The sequence below is a fragment of the Myotis nattereri genome (genome assembly GCF_964212035.1).
Source record: "Myotis nattereri genome assembly, chromosome: 11".
Classification (NCBI taxonomy): Eukaryota; Metazoa; Chordata; class Mammalia; order Chiroptera; family Vespertilionidae; genus Myotis; species Myotis nattereri.
The window spans coordinates 30,919,446-30,937,800 of NC_138086.1; the positions used below are offsets into that span (position 1 = coordinate 30,919,446).

Below are 18,355 nucleotides of genomic sequence, written 5' to 3' on the forward strand. Positions count from 1 at the left end.
CTCTGAGCGCAGCGTGCTGGCCAGACAGAGCAAGGGACCTGCTGGTGACCGAAGAACGGAGATTTCTAAAAGACCCGACTCAGAAAAAAACATTTCTTGGCAGACCGGAAGGGGGAGAGTTGCTGAGAGGGAGACATAGGCGACATTCGGGGCCGCCAGCCTAGCATCAAGAGGTTTCCTTCGCGGACCGGCCGCTTCGCGGGGGTTCAGTGCATCCTGTCATTGAGTAGCTCCTCCTGACAGCCCGCCCTCACCCCAAGAAAGCTGGGTGAGTGGGCCCCGTCGTCGCCTGCATAGAGAAAACCCAGCAACCCCACTGCAGTCGAGGGCACTTGGTGTTTAGTTTCCGGCCGGAGGGCTGCGGCGCCCGGAGCTGTGTGCGGATTCGGCCGGTTCCGAACACTCGCTGCCTGCGGGGCAGAGAGGGGCGGGGAGGCGGCCTCGCCTTGCTCACTGCCGCCCAAGGCTGCACCTGCCCCGGAGGATGCCCAGGAGCCCGCCAGAGCCCCTCCGGATCAGAACTTTGTAGGCTGCCCGCCCTCACCCCGTACTCCCCGAGCCGCGCGCAGGCAGGCGGGGGGCGACGGGTAGCCGCCGCGAGTCCCCTCCTGTCCCCCTCCCCCCTTTGGCTCGGCCGCCCGCCGCTTTGTTCCGGGCGCGCGGAGGGAAGGCGAAGCTGCGGCGGATCATGCCCATGGTGTAGCCGCGAAGCGGAGGCATGGCTGCCGGAAGGTTACTGCTCTACACGGGCCTCTCGCTAGCGCTCTGCGCCCTCGGCATGCTGGCCGTGGCCATCTGCTCGGACCACTGGTACGAGACGGACGCCAGGAAGCACAGGGACAGGTGCAAGGCCTTCAACACCCGCCGGATCGATCCTGGCTTCATTTACAACAACAACAACAACTTGCCGCTCCGAGCGAGCCGCTCGCGCCTGGACCGCTGGGAGGGCAAACTCCTCCGGGCCCGGAATCGCAGGCAGCTCTTCGCCATGAGCCCCATTGACGAATGCAGCCGGCAGTACAACTCCACCAACATGGGCCTCTGGAGAAAGTGCCACCGGCAGGGCTTCGACCCCGAGATCGCCGCTCTCATTCGGAAAGGTAAGCGCCAGCAGCGAGGCGTGGCGCTGCGGAGAGCATGGCCCCAGCTAGGCCCGGCAGCCCTCTCCCTCCTAAGCCTGGCGGAGGTCTAGTAAGCCTCCTGGGTCCAGGAGGTCAGGTTGTCAGGCTCTCCCAAACCTTGGAGTGGCCACAACTTGCCTCCCAGTGGCTGGTGACAGAGGCTTACCTCTCCCTACTCGCCTCTTGTCTTGCATTTGTCTGTTGAGATTCGCATGGTCCAGGGTAGGATAATGCTGGTTCAGTCTCTTAAAAGGAAGGAAATCTATAATGTGCTGTTAACAGAGGAAGCCCTTTAAGAGTGATATGTTGGGGTAGTCAGACTCCTAGTTTTAATCTTTTTAGATGTTGAACTGATTCATCAAGGGAAAGTGGGGGAAACATCTAAACAGAAGGCCTTACTGATGCCAGGAACGTTTGCTAAGTGCTGTACTCTACTAGGCATGTTGCAGGCATTGGTCATATAAATATCAACAAATTCCAGCTCCTGCCCTGTGGCAGCTCAAAGCCCGTTGACCCAGTGGCATCATACCACAATTCTTGATTTCTCCTTTTAAGAAAGTGGTTGACAAATGACTTGTGTGCATGCAATATTTAGCGGGGTCTGACAAGCACAAAAAAGTAGTTTTTCAGGTAACAACAAAGTGGGCACTGCAGAGAAAAAAAGAATACCATACCAAAGTGTACCAAAACAGGAAAAAACCTGTATTTACAAACCATAAAAATTTGATAAGTTAGTATGATCACATACATTTTAAAGTCTGCTTTAAAATGAAATTTGTAAATTTTGCATGACATGTACTTTGGGGACCTTCCTGTTCCATTAACCCACTAAAATATACTTTAAATATATTTTTATTGATTTCGGAGAGGAATGGAGAGGGAGAGAGAGATAGAAAAATCAATGATGAGAGAGAATCATTGATCGGCTGCCTCCTGCATGCCCCACACTGGAGATTGAGCCTGTAACGAAGGCATGTGCCCTTGACCAGAATCAAACCTGGGATCCTTCCGTCCAAAGGCCGACACTCTATCCACTGAGCCAAACTGGCTAGGGCTGGATATATATTAATATTGCTCTTCTGTGGTAGCTATGTCGTGGAAGATGTGGTGTGATCTCAAGAATCTTGTACTCCCTGCTATGTTCCATTCTTTTCAACTATTAAATGGTGGTGGTAAGCTGAAAAGGATGTTGTTTATCAGCAGCCTTTGAGGCCAAGATATAAAACAGTTCTTAATGACATTTTATATTATAATGGAGGTTTGATGCTGTTTTTAAATATAATTTGTGAGAACAGATGTTCTTTAATTTGTAAAAATTTTGAAATGGATGAAAACTGTTAATAGAAATGCTGATTGTTTAAGAATGACAAGCAGTAGGTATGGTCTAGGTGGCCATTCAGACTTAGGTGAGATAAGTCCAGACAGAACCCATCTTAATGCTTGTGTTGTAGGTTCTGTAGAATGACTAGGGATTTTAGCTAATTTGGCTTTGAGTGTGTTATTATTATAAACATCACATCTGTTTCATGTTAGGCACTTTTTAGAATAGGGTGACCCATCTGGAGCTCTACAAGTTTGTAAAGACGTATGGATATTAGAGAATTCCAGAAGAGAGCAACTCGGGTTTGGATTTTGGGAAAAGAAGAGGAAGCAGAATAGTTTTTGACCATGGGTGATTTCATAGCAGTTTTCAGATTCTCAGATTCATAAAGTGTTGTTTTATCCCTCATTTTCTGCTTTCATTAAAATTGGAATGGCCCTAACCGGTTTGGATCAGTGGATAGAGCGTCGGCCTGCGGACTCAGGGGTCCCGGGTTCGATTCCGGTCAAGGGTATGTACCTTGGTTGTGGGCACATCCCCAGTGGGGAGTGTGCAGGAGGCAGCTGATCGGTGTTTCTCTCTCATCGATGTTTCTGACTCTCTATCCCTCTCCCTTCCTCTCTGTAAAAAATCGATAAAATATATTTTTTTAAAAAATAAAATTGGAATGGTAGGAAGTTAGCCAGAATGTGAGGAAGAATTCATGTTAATAATGACTGATAAACACTGGTAGGACTTACTGAAGGGCATTCTTGAATTTCCTGCCTCGAACATCTCCCTAAACAAGACAGGTGTCCTTCTATCTGGTATTGGTTAACCCCACTTAAAAAAAGGAGGGTGTCATTCATGGCTTCTGATGGTTGCAATGAGGGCTTTGATTCCCTGTTGCTCTGCTTAGCAATCCAGCTAGAAAGGTTGACTTGGTCTGTGCACCAGAGGGATTGGTTTCCATAGTGACATGTTCTTCCGGTGAGCTGGAAACACAGTGACAGGGAAAGGAATAGGGGAGGAATGTACAACATTTTGACTGTGTATTGACTGATTTTTAATTGCAGCAACAGAAAATGGACACGGCACAGCAGGGGGATTGAATGCACTGATACCTAGAGTTGGCAGGGCATTGTATTTCACTCCAACTAATGGACATCCTGTTCCCCATCACCCAAAATATAGCAATCACTGTCAGTGGCAAGCACCCACTCACCATGGCCATTCTGTCCATTTGACATTCTTGTTGGGTATTATTGAGATAGATGGCATGCCAGCATTACAAATCTTCAGAGGCGTAAGGTCACTATCTTCATTTTTAACCTCAAAACAGAATCTTTGAAAGCCATATCTTCTATAAGCAGCAACAGAAACATTTTGGAAATAAGTACATCGTTTATTAGTAGAATTCACAAGTTATTCCAATAATATACCGAATGTAATTTCTAGATTTAATCAGTATTCTTCCCAAATGGGCAGATTTTAGAAGGAATTTTAGAAAAAGAAATGAATATCCCTATATTTAGATCTAGGGCATCTTAGGGAAAGATTTTTATCTCACAGTGTTCATTATCAGCCTCAAAAGATATCTTAGGCCTTTGTCTTTCTTTGAAACATCATGAGAAAATTAGAGATTTATCTAAATGATCATGCAGCCCCTAAGAACTCAATCATTTGTTAAATTAATGTTCATCACATTAGAAAGTGTTGTTTGTGCATTTCAAAACATAACAAAATCACATAATTAATAAGAAATCAAAAGTTGCCCTAGCCAGTTTTACTCAGTGGATAGAGCATTGGCCCCTGGATTGAAGAGTCCCGGGTTCAATTCTGGTCAAGGGCACATACCTCAGTTGCAGGCTCGATCCCTGGCCCTGGAGCCAGTGCAGGAGGCAATCAATCTATGTGTCTTTCTCATATAGATGTTTCCCTCTCTCTGTCTCTTCTCCTCCCTTCTACTTTCTAAAAATCAATGGAAAGATATCCTCAGGTGAGGATCAACAACAACAAAAGACAAACAAAAAAGAAGACAAAAGCCAGATGTATATTTGATTTGAAGATGAAGTCCTTTGGACTCATGTTCTTTCTGAAATCCATGTCTTCAGTGCCCAGCTGCTGTGACTGTACCCACAAATACACATTTCTGGCCACTGTGTATTTGTTTGTTTGAGTTATTGAACTGTAAGTTCCTGAAGGGCAGGAAAGATAATCATTTGTAAAATATAGCCACCAGATGGGTGCTACTTGGGAAATATCTTATACAAATTAGGTTCACAGAAATGTACCTATCAAGTGCTTTTTCTAATTTGTAGGAACACTGGTGTGAAATTCAAATAAGGGATTAGTTGGAAAATTGTGATTAGAAAAAAACAAAGAACTAGCGTGGCCCACAGGGCAGGTTAATAGTGTAACAGATGCTACATGATTTAACAAGAAAGATTTTTTTGGGAGCAAAAGCGTTGTTAAGGAATAAGGGACACACAGTACTTTATTGTGGGAGGGGATAACATATATTATCGAACAGATACAAATCACTCACAATCATTATTTTTACATGAGATTACATTTTAATCATTTCCTTCTTGGAGGTAGGATTGGGTAGAGGGTGTAGCAAGGAGAGAGTACCCTTGAGTTCCCATACGACTGTGCCCATACTCAGGTCGTCTGTCTTCTTGCTGTTCAACCTCGTCCACGTCTCCCTAGTAAGTCACTGCGAGCACAGCGGGCAGATCAATGGCAGGGTCAGTTTCTGAAATCCAAGAGACTTCCAGACCTTTAGGAGGAGCAGCTACAGGTAGGATTTTGTTCCAGATTTGTACTGAAACGCTATACTTGAAATAAGTAGACCTTCAATTGAGATTCTAAGAACTTTTTAAAATTGTTTGATAACAGCCCTTTTAAGAGAATTTGACCTACATAGTTTCCATAATTACAGAGTGGTTGTCAATAGCTTGAGACTTATTTTAATAAACTGTTATACATATCCACACATTAATAGTGTACTCGGCAAATATTTGCTGTGCACATATTATGTGATGGGCACACACCACTAGGATGAAGGAATGAATGAGACTCAGTCTTCAAAATTCCCGTAGTCTGTTAGCACCACGGAGAATAAATGACAACTATGGGATGGTGAGAGCAACAGAAACACTCAGAAAAATAACGAGGAGGCAGTGATAGATTGTGTCAGCAGTGGGATGAGGTAAGGCGGGAGGTGGGGGAAGCAGAGTTGCCCCGGAGAAATGAAACCTGATCAAGATTTTCATGGAGTTTGGAGGAGGCCGGAGAGGAAGGGCATTTTAGGCAGAGGCCAGAGTACGCCCACCCGTGGGAGTGTGGAACGGTAGTTGCTTGGCCTTGGGAGTGTGATTTCTGAGGTGAAGGAGAGGAGCAGACCGGGAGCAGGAGAGCAGGCAAGAGCCCCGTCAAGGAGCTTGTGTACTCAAGTCCCCTGTAGCAGTGCTGCCCATAGGGTAGCCACGAGCCACATGTGGCTATTTAAATTTAAAATAATCAAAAGTAAATGAAATAAAACATTGACTTCCTTAGTCACATTGGCCACATTAGAAATGCTCAATGGCCATGTGTGGTTAGTGGCTATGGTATCGGACAGTGCAGATCAGAGAACCTGCCCATCATCACAGAAAGATCTGTTTTGAGTGCTACGTGGGGCCTATAGCCTCTGAAAAGACCAAGCACATACTTTGTTTCAGATGAGGATAACTAAACGTGATAACTTGGGCTTAAATTTAAATATGTCATTCTACACGTGTGAAGAAACATTGCTACTTGAATGCTTTGGGGAAGAAGTTTTTAAATTTATGCTATATCTATATTTTATTAATTTTTCCATCTTTGATTCACAGAATTCTTACATGCTTCTCTTTTTCTCTGTCCTTTCCCTGTCCCAAGTTCATTATAAGTTCCTGGCAAAGTTGACTTGGTGGGAAAGATGATTAATAGTAATAATTGCCAATGTCGATGCCAGGTACTCTTCTAAGAGTTTTACATGTATTAGCTAATTTATCCTTCATAATATTACTCTATTATTATTATTTTATCCCTATTCTATAATTGAGGAAACGGAGGCAGAGAAAGGCCAATGAACTTGCCAAGTCTCATGAAGGTGCTGGATTCAAACTCTGGCTCCAGGTTTGGGAACTCACCCACTCTACTCTGCTGTCACCATAGTCTGATGGGGCAGGGATAGGGTGGAGAAGAGGCTGGCATATTGATCCCCTGAGTTGAAAAAGAAACAGGAAGTCATTTTAGAATCTCCCTGAGGTGAGACTTGTTTGAGAACATCATCTTAGCCTTGAGAAGGAAGGTATTTTCAAGTGGCTTGCATCTCGCTTTGAGACCTGCTGACCAAAGCGCACCTGCCCATCATCACATTATTTTCATATGTTTTTGAGTATTTACTTTGTCCACTGTGGTAGATACTGAGGTTATAGATATAAAGGACATCCTCATTCATTCCACAAATATTTGTTGAAGGCTTTGGGGCTGGGCATTATGGAGAAGCTAACCTTTCAGGGGGTAGAGCCTGACAATAAATAAATATGTGTGGAATAAAAAATAATGTCTAATGAACTAACCCATATATAATAAAAGGTAAGGTAGTGAGTGCCATGAAGTGTCTTTGTCCTTAGGAAGCGCAAAGTGCATGTCAGCCAAGAATTGAATAGTTCCATTAGTTTTGGTTTTATAACATAGGGAGGCTTGACCTGTTCACAGGCAAACACATACAGACACCAACGGTCTTTATATATAGCATGATCCCTGTGCATACCCTATAGGTACTCCCAGATGTACACGTCAGTGCACTCTTAGTCACATTGCTCCTCCCCTGTCATGCTGAAAATATAACTCACCAGTGAGTGTTGACAGGGAAGGAGCCCTGTGATTCTATGGGCAAATGATTGGGTGGGAAGAGAGAGAGGGTGGGATAGAGAGATGTGTTTTGAACACCTGCTGTGTGCTGAGCCCTCTGCTAGATGTTGGAGGAGAAGAAAGAGGCATAATGTGGTTCCTGTCCTGAGGGAACTTACACTCTACCTCATGGTTCCCAAGTGCATTTTCATGACTGGTTGGAGCAGGTTCTTCCTCAGGAGGTCACATCAGTATCTACTGGATGAGGGATCAGCTAGTTAGGGAACTCAGGGGTGAGCTGTTCTTATTGAGTCAACAAAGTCAAAAGCCTTATTTCTGTTCAAGACTGTCAGCTTATTTATTCTTTTACTAGGATAAGAATCAATTTAGAGGATCGATTCGTATATCCCACTTTGGATTGCCAGTTAAAAATATTTTCTCCTTCTCTGCTATTAGTAGGCGATCCTAGGCCTTCAGACAGAATCCTAAACATACTCTGGGTTAGTTTGACCCTTCATACACACACACACACACACACACACACACACACACCCCACACACACATACGCACAAGCACATGCACACACATACACACAGACATGTCCATATACATCTAGACATTAGACAGTAGCCACAAATGTTCATTCAGATGCAGATATTTTTATAACTACTTACCCCAAGCAATACACAGAGAAGAGGGACTGCATGCTTGGTGGATGAGTAGACAGAAAATTTGTTCTAACATCTTGATTGGGCAGCTGCTGTTTTTGAGACAACATGCATCTTTTTAAAGGACTTCCTTACTTCCTGTCCTATATAATAAAAGGCTAATATGCAAATAGACAGAACAGCAGAATAACCGAACAACCGATCTCTATATGTGCACTGACCACCAGGGGGCCCGCGCGGAACATGGCGGGCATTGGCCGTGGTGGGATGGTGGAGCAGGTGAGTGGGGGCGCCAGACCAAGGCAGGGCACCAGTCACTGTCATCGGGGTGAGCCTCTGGCGGTTACTGAAAATTCTTTGCACCCGCGTGCCGTGATCCCACCCGGCACTCTCACCCACCCGCTGCTGGCGCCGGAGCCACCACTCACACCCGCTGCTGGCACCTGGACGCCGTCAGTGGGTGTGAGCTGAGCGGCGGCTGCTGGCCCTGATCACCCCTCAGGGCCTCTCCAATTCCCCCTGCTCCTGAGGGGCATTCAGGGCTGGCAACTGCTGCTTGCATCAACTGCCTGCACTGACCCCACTTGCACCTGCAGCTGGCGTTGGGGCCAGGTGGGGTTACAGAGGATGGGCCGAGACCTGCTTCTGTGCCTCGCGGCCTACAGTTCCTTTCAAGGTGCGTGAATTCGTGCACTGGGCTCCTCGTGTAAAATAATGGGTTTGGATGACATAAACTTCAAGCCCTTTCATACTCTAACATTTGATGAGAAAGTTAAATTTAAGTGATAGGAAGTAAATAATAGGTAAATGGTTGAGAGAAGGTGAAAAGAGAAGGAAGGGAAAGTGGGGGAAGGAAAAGAGAGAGCAAGATGGATGGAGACAGAGAAAGGGAGACATCCCTAAAGGGAGCATCCAGCTGCTAGTTTATAATCAGAGGAGGTGGAAAACAAAGCAGCTAATTCCATACCCATACAGAATCATGTAGTAAAAACTCACCTTTTCTCTTTCTAATGATTTTCAATGCCATGTTTCAGATTGGGGTTAAAAATTTAAAAACTGAATGGAGAAAGGTGGCGATGACTACACACCAGTGTGAATGTATTTAATGCCACTGAACTAGACACTTAAAAATAGTTAAAAATTCATGTTATGTATATTTTACCACAATTAATTAAATTAAAAAAGAAACTTAAAAACTTAATAGAGAAAGGAACTAGATTACTGGTCATTGTGTAGACTACTTCATAGCCAAGGATCTTCATTCATCACATGTATTGAGGACTTATTGTGTGCTAAACACTAGCCCAAGTGTGCTTGGGATAGCAGCTAATAAAACAGACAACATTCTTCTTCTCAGAGGGCTTACATTTAAACAGTTTTGAGCATTATACCCTTTTTTGTTTGTTTTTCCAAATAAAACTTTTAAAGAACACCCATATATTAAAAAAGTAATGAATACATTCCTTGGGTCATTTAAAAATTATTGTATGGTGAAGAACACTTCACTGTATTTATTCTAAAAATGTCTTCTGAGTTCCAACTACATCAGGCCCATTTCTTAGGGTGGAGGACCCTGAATGAAATCCATAGTTCCTGTCCCCAAAGAGCCAAAAGAGGAGGGTGTGTTAAAGGAGAGTAACAGATACCGCCCTGAGGTTGATATGTGGAGAGATTTTGGTGCTGGGGGCCTGAGAGTTCCTGGGTTTTGGAGTGCTTAGGGGAGGCTTTGCAGAACCAGGGATGTTCTCCGAGAGGTTATCTGTGGATTGACAAGGTGAAGCCTCGGCCTTATTTTAAATTTATTAATTTATTTTGATGAGGTAAATTATTGTCCACCCACCCTTGTCCCCCAGACTCTTAGAGCCTCTCCCAAGAGGCAGCCTGTACTACCAGAATTTTAGAAATCATTTCAGAGACATTCTATGCAGCAATATTTAAGAATAACACTGAGTATAAATATGTCAAGTAATGAACAGGTGATTCAAGGATGAAAGCTTATTTTTTGTAAATTTATCCACACGGAGATGATGTTTAAAGCCCCGTCCAAAAGTCACTGGGACTCTTTTACAGGTGATGTTTATTCTGAGGGGAAGCTGCTTTTGGCTTTCAAGGAAGTTTCACAGAGTTGCTGCTTTTATGGGAGACTGCAGTGTCTGAATTATTTCAATTGATTTTTTTTGGCGTCAAAGTATTTTGCCAAGAAAAGGCAATTTACTTGATATTAGGTCATCTTCATAAAGTTATATCATTTCCTGCGTTTTAAAACGCCCTGCTGTTCTGTATGCCGAACCTCACCCTGTTGGACACTTTATCTGCTCTCGAGCCTCTCATTCAGTTTTGCCCTGAGTTTCTCTTCATCTTCCTAATAGCAATTCTGTTTAGACAAACACCACTCCTATTCCCCAACGCCCTGGAGTATTTCGCAGACCTGGACATAATAGGGTTGTTTTTACCTTAAAGAAGCTCTCGGCTCATATGCTGCTGTATGTCCGCTAACACAGCAGTGGGGTGTAGCTGGCTCCTGTCTCCTGGAGCCAAGGACACATGTACCTTGCAGCCTGGCACTTCTCTTCCTGGCTACGTGCACACGAGTACATGAAACGCATCCGAGCATGTCCATGGCATCACTGTTTGTAACGCAAAATGAGTAAATAAACAAAGTTGATACATGTAAGTGTCCATTAATAGGAAAATTAATATTGTAGAATGGCATAGTCATACAGTGGAAGCTGTTGTAGTATATGTACAATAAGTATGATGGCTCTACATGTTTCCAAATGGATAAACATAAAACTTGAGTGAAAAAGCTGGGTGCAGAATGAAATGTAGACTATGATGCCATTTATATAAAGCTTAACAACATTGAATAACATCAGATATTGTTTATGGAAACATATTTGCATTGTATTTATGGAAAATATGCCTGGGACCGATAAACACAACATGAAGGATGATGTTTACCTTTCTCAAGACAGGGAAAGAGATGGAATTGGGAAGGTGTTTTAAAATCATCTGCGATATTTTATTTCCTAGAAAAACAAACAGATCTGGAGCAAGTGGGGCATCCACATGCTTGCACACTCCAGCTGTGTGGAAGGTTGCTACAATTCTGACAAGAGTTAACATTTTATTCAGACTGTACCATTCAGTGTACAGGAGACAGATTATTTAAGGAACATTCTTGGAAAACTTTGTCTTTGAGGCTATCTGAAACTGACTTTGTAAGTAGTAGCAAGAGGCATTTAGAGAAGAGGGAAATCAGGTAACCCCTAACCAACAGTTTTTACTAACAGTAGCTCATGTGAAGGGTTTAGAAAGAATAAAATTGAGTTTTATTATCTTCTGATGTGGTATAAGTAGAAGAAATTAGGGCTTTAAACTGATTTATTTCTGAGATAGAGACGAATGTACAAATCATTAACCCCTCCCACCCCCCCACCCCCCAATTTGTAAATGTCCCGCAGCTCATGGCAAAACCAAGAGTTCCAGCCCTAGCCCGTTTGGCTTAGTGGACAGAGTGTTGGCCTGTGGACTGAAGGGTCCTGGGTTTGATGCTGATCAAGGGCACATGCCTGGGTTGCAGGCTCAATCCCTGGCCCTGTTTGGAGCATTTTCCAGAGGCAGCCAATCAATATGTCTCTCTCACATCAATGTTTCTCTCTCTCTGTCTTGACCCCTCCTTTCCACTCTATCTAAAAATCAATGGAAAAATATCCTCGGGTGAGGATTAACAAAACAAAACAAAAAAAAAAAAAAAAAGAAAAAGAAAAAAGAAGCTACCAATGAATGCATAAATAAAAGGAATATCAAATCAATCTCTCTCTTCCTCCCTCTGTCTCTCAATAAATAAATAAATAAATAAATAAATAAATAAATAAATAAATATTCCATATCAGGTTAAATACAAAACAAAATAAAAACAAACAAAAAACCCCCCATTGAGCTTGAAATAGATAAGGCACAGGGACAGGGAGAGAGTGGGACAAGCCAGAGACGAGCACCAACATCTGGGAAGGCATTTGAGCCCCAGGGAAGAACTCACGTGGACTAAGAAAGAAAAAGCACTAAGAATTAAGAAAAAGAGTTAAGAAGGAGTCAGAATTGTACTTTACTTTTTCAGCAGTTTCCATATCACTTTTGAAACAGAGAGTGTTAGTTGGTGGAACTTGAAGTCGTTTTATGATTGATGAATAGGGTACAGAGTCTTTATTCTTAGAATTGTGAGGGTGACTTCAGCCAAGAGCCTCACTCCTAGGATAGGGATATGTTCTCCCTCTACTTATACCAGCTAGAGCTGGAACAGAAAAGTCCAGCCAGCATGTCGGCAAGGGCTCCATTTATACCTGATAGTGCTTTAAAACACCCAGGCTGGGTCTGCAGTTACTAGGGATCATGAAAGTCCCCAGGGATCTCAGGGGTGTTCAGGCAGAATAACTTCCATGCTCGAGCTTCTGTGACCACAGGGTTGACGAGCTGCTCAGATGCAGCTCCAGGCAGCCCTGCATCAAAAGGTCCCAGGTGGGTGAGCTGCTTTATTCATCATGCTCTGTGGGGAGGTAGACTCAGGTGGCACGTCTGCACTTCCTTCAGTGAATGACCTTCCACTTTGGGAAAGGCTAGCCTCTGTGTCTCTAGCCTCTCCCTCCTTCTCCCTCCTCCCTGACTATGTCAACACAAAGGACACAGAAGGCAATGCTGCTTAGCCCAGGTTCTTTCCAGGGGTGGCCCTTCTCCTGGTCTGGCTTTCTTCCCTTCCTCGCCTGCATCTCCAGGGCACTTTCAGGCTACTGCCACCCAGTGTCCTCCCCTGTCCCCAGGCTGGGACTGCTCCTTCTCCTTGACAACTTTGCCTTCTTGCTCTGGCTGGTCTGGCTCAGTTGTTAGAGTGTCAGCCTGTGGACTGAAGGGTCGCGGGTTCAATCGTGGGTTCAATCTCTGTCAAGGGCACGTACCTCGGTTGCGGGCATGATCTCCAGTCCTGGTCGGGTTGGGGCGCATGCAGTAGGCAACCAGTCGATGTGTCTCTTTCACATTGATCTCTCTCTCTCTCTCTCTCTCTCTCTCTCTCTCTCTCCTTCCTTTCTCCCTCCCTCTCCACTCCCTTCCACCCTGTCAATGAAAAAAATATCCTCCAGTGAGGATTAAAAAAAACAAAGAAAAAAAGAAAACTTTGCCTTCCCTAGCTTTGGAGACACCATTCTCTCCTGGGTATGCTTCTGTTTCTGTCCTTACTCCTTTCCTTCACTGGCTCTTTTTCCCAAACCAAGGTGTTCTCCAGGAATCCACCTCTTTTCCTCACCCTTCACACACTCATTGATCAAACTCATTCACATCTAGAACCATTTTCACCCCTTGACGCTCATGACCCGTTGCACTGAAACTCTCTCGCTCAGACTTTCCACCCAAATATCTCACCTACTGGATATCTCCACTTGGATGTTCCATGGGTCCAAAAGAACATATTTTCTGCCTCCCCTCTCCCCCCCCAGTCATTTCTCCTTCATCTTCCTTCGTCTTGGGGAATGACATCGCTGCCTCTCTACTTGCCCAAACCAGACACTTGAGCATCATCCTTAGGGCTCTCTTCCTCCCTGCCCTACTCACCCAGGCGGGAACAAGTCACCTTTACTCCTCATACTGTTATGTTCATCACCCCATCCAACTTGAATGCTGCTGCCAGGCCCTCACCACTGTGCTCCTGTGGCACTCTCTGGTTTCCCCATTCCCTAATCTCATCTCTTGTCAGTGCTTTCTGTTCAGAGTGATTATTTCTAAATGTAAATCTAAGCATGTTATCACTTCACTCAAAATTTGCCAGTGGCTCCATCAGTCAGAATAAGATCCACCATCCTTACTTTGGTACGTAAGACCTCACAGCTCCTACAATGCCCTCTCATTTGTCCATCTCATCCTTTTGCGTACTTTTCTTTACCAGCATATCCTCCTCCAGCCCCAGTGAAGGTCTTCTGCGTCCCCAAACAGGTTAAGCTGTTTTATGCCTTGGGAGTCTTTATTTATGAAGCTTCTTCCTTTGCCTGGAAATCCCTTGTTAGTGCTTGTCCCTCCCGCACCCCAAGTCTGCTTGCCTAACACCTGTTTATTTTTTAGGAATCAGTTTCAGGCCCCTCCTCCTAGTCTTGCTTGGTGTTCTCTCACCCCATCTCTCAGGCTGCATTGCCTTTTTCCTCCTTAGCTCTCTGTCACTCACCAAACACGCCCCCTTCCTAGCACCAGTGACATTTTGTTTCTCCATATGTTCCCCTTCGTTTTGAAACTGTTTTTGAACTATTTCTTATTCATCTTTAGATTTGCAGCGTTTTGCATAATGCATGGGCCATAATAGGTATTTAATACTTATTTGTTGAATGAATGAAAGTTTACTTCAGTTAATGCAGTCGATCTGGAAATGTCATTTAACAAAGAGCCATGATTTCATTGGACTAGGGAGACTCACTATTAACAAGAAACCTGCTGTGAATTGTTCTGTAATGCATGTGATAAACTTCCATTTATTTCCTTTGTTAAGGTTTGTATTTTTCTAAAGCACCCATATTTCTGATTCACAAGAGGAGAATTTCAAATGGGGACTATTCCATTTTACCTGGATTAGGCCTCTTCATTATGATCTTGCCCACTTTTCTCTCCTCTTCATGCCTTTCCTAGGCTGGTCTTCCCATTCACAGTACATTGGATAAAGAGAAGGCTACCTACATTTCTTGTTCCTACCGTGCATAAAATTTTCCAAATTTGCTGTTGGGTCTGGCATATTTGACCGTTCCTTCAGGAACTCTCTCGAAGTTTTAAATTTTTTATCATCAGGAATGTCTTCAGGCTATCCCCATGAAGCCTCCCTCCCAACTGTTTATTTAGGGCAGCTTCCTCAAATCTCTTCCGGTGGTGATTTTGGTCGGATAATGAATGAAAAACAGAGACTGGGCCTTCTGTGACTGCCTCCTCTCTGGTTCATGCCTCATTTCACTCTTCATGACTTTCAAGAGAGCTGGGTCAATGATGTCGGATAAACATGGCATATCTGGCCCCATTGTGATTGGTGAACAGCATTGTTCACAAAAGTCATTCGTCCTCCACAGGGGGCTTGAGGACAGAAAGGCATCGGGGTCAGTCAACAATCTCTGCTTGTGAAGACCACCAAGTCCAGTTCAACGATGGATGAAAGAGATGTTCAGTTTTCAGGGTCCCACAGAGAAGTGGATTCTCTTCCAAAATGACAGTGACTGCTATTCAGACTGGGTCATTTCACAGTGAAGGTTTTAAGGAATTTTCCTGTAGCCACAGGACCTGCTAAGGGAGAAATCCAGGGCCATCTCATTCGATAAATAGAGTAATTCTTTAGGTTTCAGTAGATAAATATAGATGCAGCTGCATTGCTTGGTTCTCTGAGCCAGGTTGAATAAGTGATCATATCAAGGAAACATTATCTATGACCACCATAACTCCAGGACTTATACTAGCTAAGTCTATGCTGGGTTTGAGCTAGAATACTGATTTTCACTACCTTCTGCTCAAGTTGTATAAAGTGCTACAGATCAAATTCAGAGTGTAATTCAGTAGTAACCATTGAGTAGGAATCCCAACTGGTGTTTTATTTTTAAATATATATTTTTATTTATTTCAGAGAGTAAGGGAGAAGGAAAGGGAGATAGAAACATCAATGACGAGAGAGAAACATTGATCAGCTGCCTCCTGCATGCCCCACACTAGGGACTGAGCACACAGCTCGGGCATGTGCCCCGTCAGGGAATTGAACCGTGACCTCCTGGTTCATAGGTTGAAGCTCAACAATGGTGCCATGCCAGCCAGGCTAAACAGGCACTTTAAAGAGCTGGCTTTAGTTGTAAAGTAATTATGAAAAGTATGATGAGTTATATAGTAATGTGAGTCCCCTAAAATGGTGGGTAACCCTTACCCTAGAAAACCCTTCTTTCTCATATATGTTTATTTTAAAATCTATAGGAACCCAGAAGGTTAGTTCAAACTGGAAGGTGGCATTTCATCTCTTTGGGTGAGCAGAGTCGCTAACAGTTCTAAGAGAGACTTTTATGCTTCTGTGCCAGCAGCATGCCTGTATCAGCTTTTGTTACACATATCTGTAGAGGTGTGGTGGCTGGCTGGGCACTTGTGGATCAATAAGCTGCTAAAAAGGGAGATGCATCAGAGGCCATAATGGCTTCTCTGCAGAAGATAGATCGTCTCCAGGTAGTGAATGCATTTAGGAGCAACAACACGATGATATCCCTGCATTGAGGTCCTTAATATTTAGAAGAAAGAAATGGACTCTCTGAAGGTGGTGAGTCCTACAGTAAAGACTTTAACAGGCTAAAGCACACAGTCCAGGGGGTTTTGTGTCCACTGTTAGAGCTGAATTCAAAACAAAATCAGTTTGTTTTAATGGAAGAATTCTCAGATGGAGAAATACAAAATTAATTTCTTTGGCCTCAAACTCTACTGGATTATAGTTGTTCTTGGTTGTCCTATTAATTTAAAAAAATCTTCCTGTAATCTGAACACTGATTTTTAAGTGACAAGTTGGGAAAGGCAGAGGCCCTAAACCAGCCGTGGGCAAACTACGGCCCGCGGGCCGGATCCGGTCCCTTTGAAATGAATAAAACTATAGAAAAAAAAGACCATACCCTTTTATGTAATGATGTTTACTTTGAATTTATATTAGTTCACACAAACACTCCATCCATGCTTTTGTTCCGGCCTTCCTGTCCAGTTTAAGAACCCATTGTGGCCCTCCAGTCAAAAAGTTTGCCCACCCCTGTCCTAAACACAGAGTGATACAGGTGGGGTTGGAGGGCGGTAGAAGCTTAGAGAAGACTGCACAAAGCTCCTTGGCTACGGCTCTTGACTTGAAGGCTTTGTGCACAGTCGAGGCTCTACTTGAGCTGAGGATACTTACACAGAGGTGAGTTCCTAGGGATGATGACTTTGCAATGGGGTAACAGTTTCTACTCTGGGATTCTCATTACATGCATAAATAAACAGATTACATATTCATTTATTCAACAACTATTTGGTGAATATTTGTACTAGGGGCTTAGGGTATAGTAGTGTACCAAATAGGCAAACCTCCTGCCCACATGGAATGTATATTTTATTGAGTGAATAAAAAGGTGAGTAAGTAAAATATGTAATATGTTAGACAGTGATTACTGCTAAGGATAAAGAAGCATGGAAAGGGATAGGGAATGTGGGGGCGGGGTTGAAATTGTAGATGGGGTGACCAGGGAGGACCTCACTGAGAAGGTGACTTTTAAGTAAAGACCTGGGGACATGAGGAAATTAGCTATGGGAACATCTGGGGGAAGAGGATTTCAGACAGGGAGTAGCAAGGGCTGTGGCCCTGATGTGGGAGAATGGCTAGCATATTGGAGAAATGATAAGCATGGCAGAATGGCTGGGAAGGGGCAGTCAATGAGGGAGTTTGTGGTAGAGTATGATGTTGGAGAAGTAAAGAGTCACCTCACATAGGATTTGAAGGCCATAGGAAGGAGTGAGATGGGATGCCATTGTAGGGTTCTGAGAGGGGGAGTGACATTATTAGATTTATGGTTTAAAAGCATCGCTTGGGTTGCTGAGTTTAATAATAGATTACAGTGGGGCATGTATAGGAAAACCAGCCAACATAGATGGAGGCTGGAGCTGGAGTGATGACAGAAGAAATTGGGTTCTGGGTATACTTTGAATGGAGAACTGTCATAATTGGCTTATGGATCAGAAGCAGGGTGGATGAGAGAAAGATAAGGAGATTATACCAGGTTTTTAGCCGAGGAGCTGTTTGAGTTGCCATTAAATATGGTGGATGGGACTGCAGGAGGATGTTGATTTGGGGATCCATTATTTTGGATATGATAACCCTTGAGATGCCTTTTAAATGCGTAGGCAGAGATGTCAGTAGTTAGTTGGATATATTGGCCTGGCTTCAGGGGAGATGTCTCACTTGGAATGTAAATTTAGGAGTCATCAGCTTATAGAGTTAAAGACATGAGATTGAATGAGATCACCTAGAGCTGTGGTTGGCAAACTGTGGCTTGCGAGCCACATGCGGCTCTTTGGCCCCTTGAGTGTGGCTCTTCTTAAGCCTTAGGAGTACCCTAATTAAGTTAATAACAATGTACCTACCTATATAGCTTAAGTTTAAAAAATTTGGCTCTCAGAAGAAATTTCAATTGTTGTACTGTTGATTTTGGCTCTGTTGACTAATGAGTTTGCCAATCACTGACCTAGAGTGAGCGTAAATAGAGAAGACAAGAGGTTTAAGTACTAAGTCCTGGGTCCACTGGCTTTACAGAGCTCAGGGAGATGAGGAGGAATCAGCAAAAGAGACTGAGAACAAACAGCTAGTGCAGTGAGAAAA

At 43.9% G+C, this 18,355-nt stretch overlaps 1 protein-coding gene across 1 annotated transcript in view; it reads left to right on the plus strand.

The window, feature by feature from the left end:
* Nucleotides 1–324: 324 nt before the first annotated feature.
* Nucleotides 325–18,355, plus strand: part of TMEM178B (transmembrane protein 178B) — a gene marked incomplete at its 3' end in the record, with an annotated part of 348,346 nt that continues 330,315 nt past the window's right edge. The window contains exon 1 of the mRNA XM_081102486.1: nt 325–1,100. Coding sequence (XP_080958612.1) covers nt 719–1,100 — 382 coding nt within the window. The 5' untranslated portion in view covers nt 325–718. The remainder of the gene's footprint in view (nt 1,101–18,355) is intronic.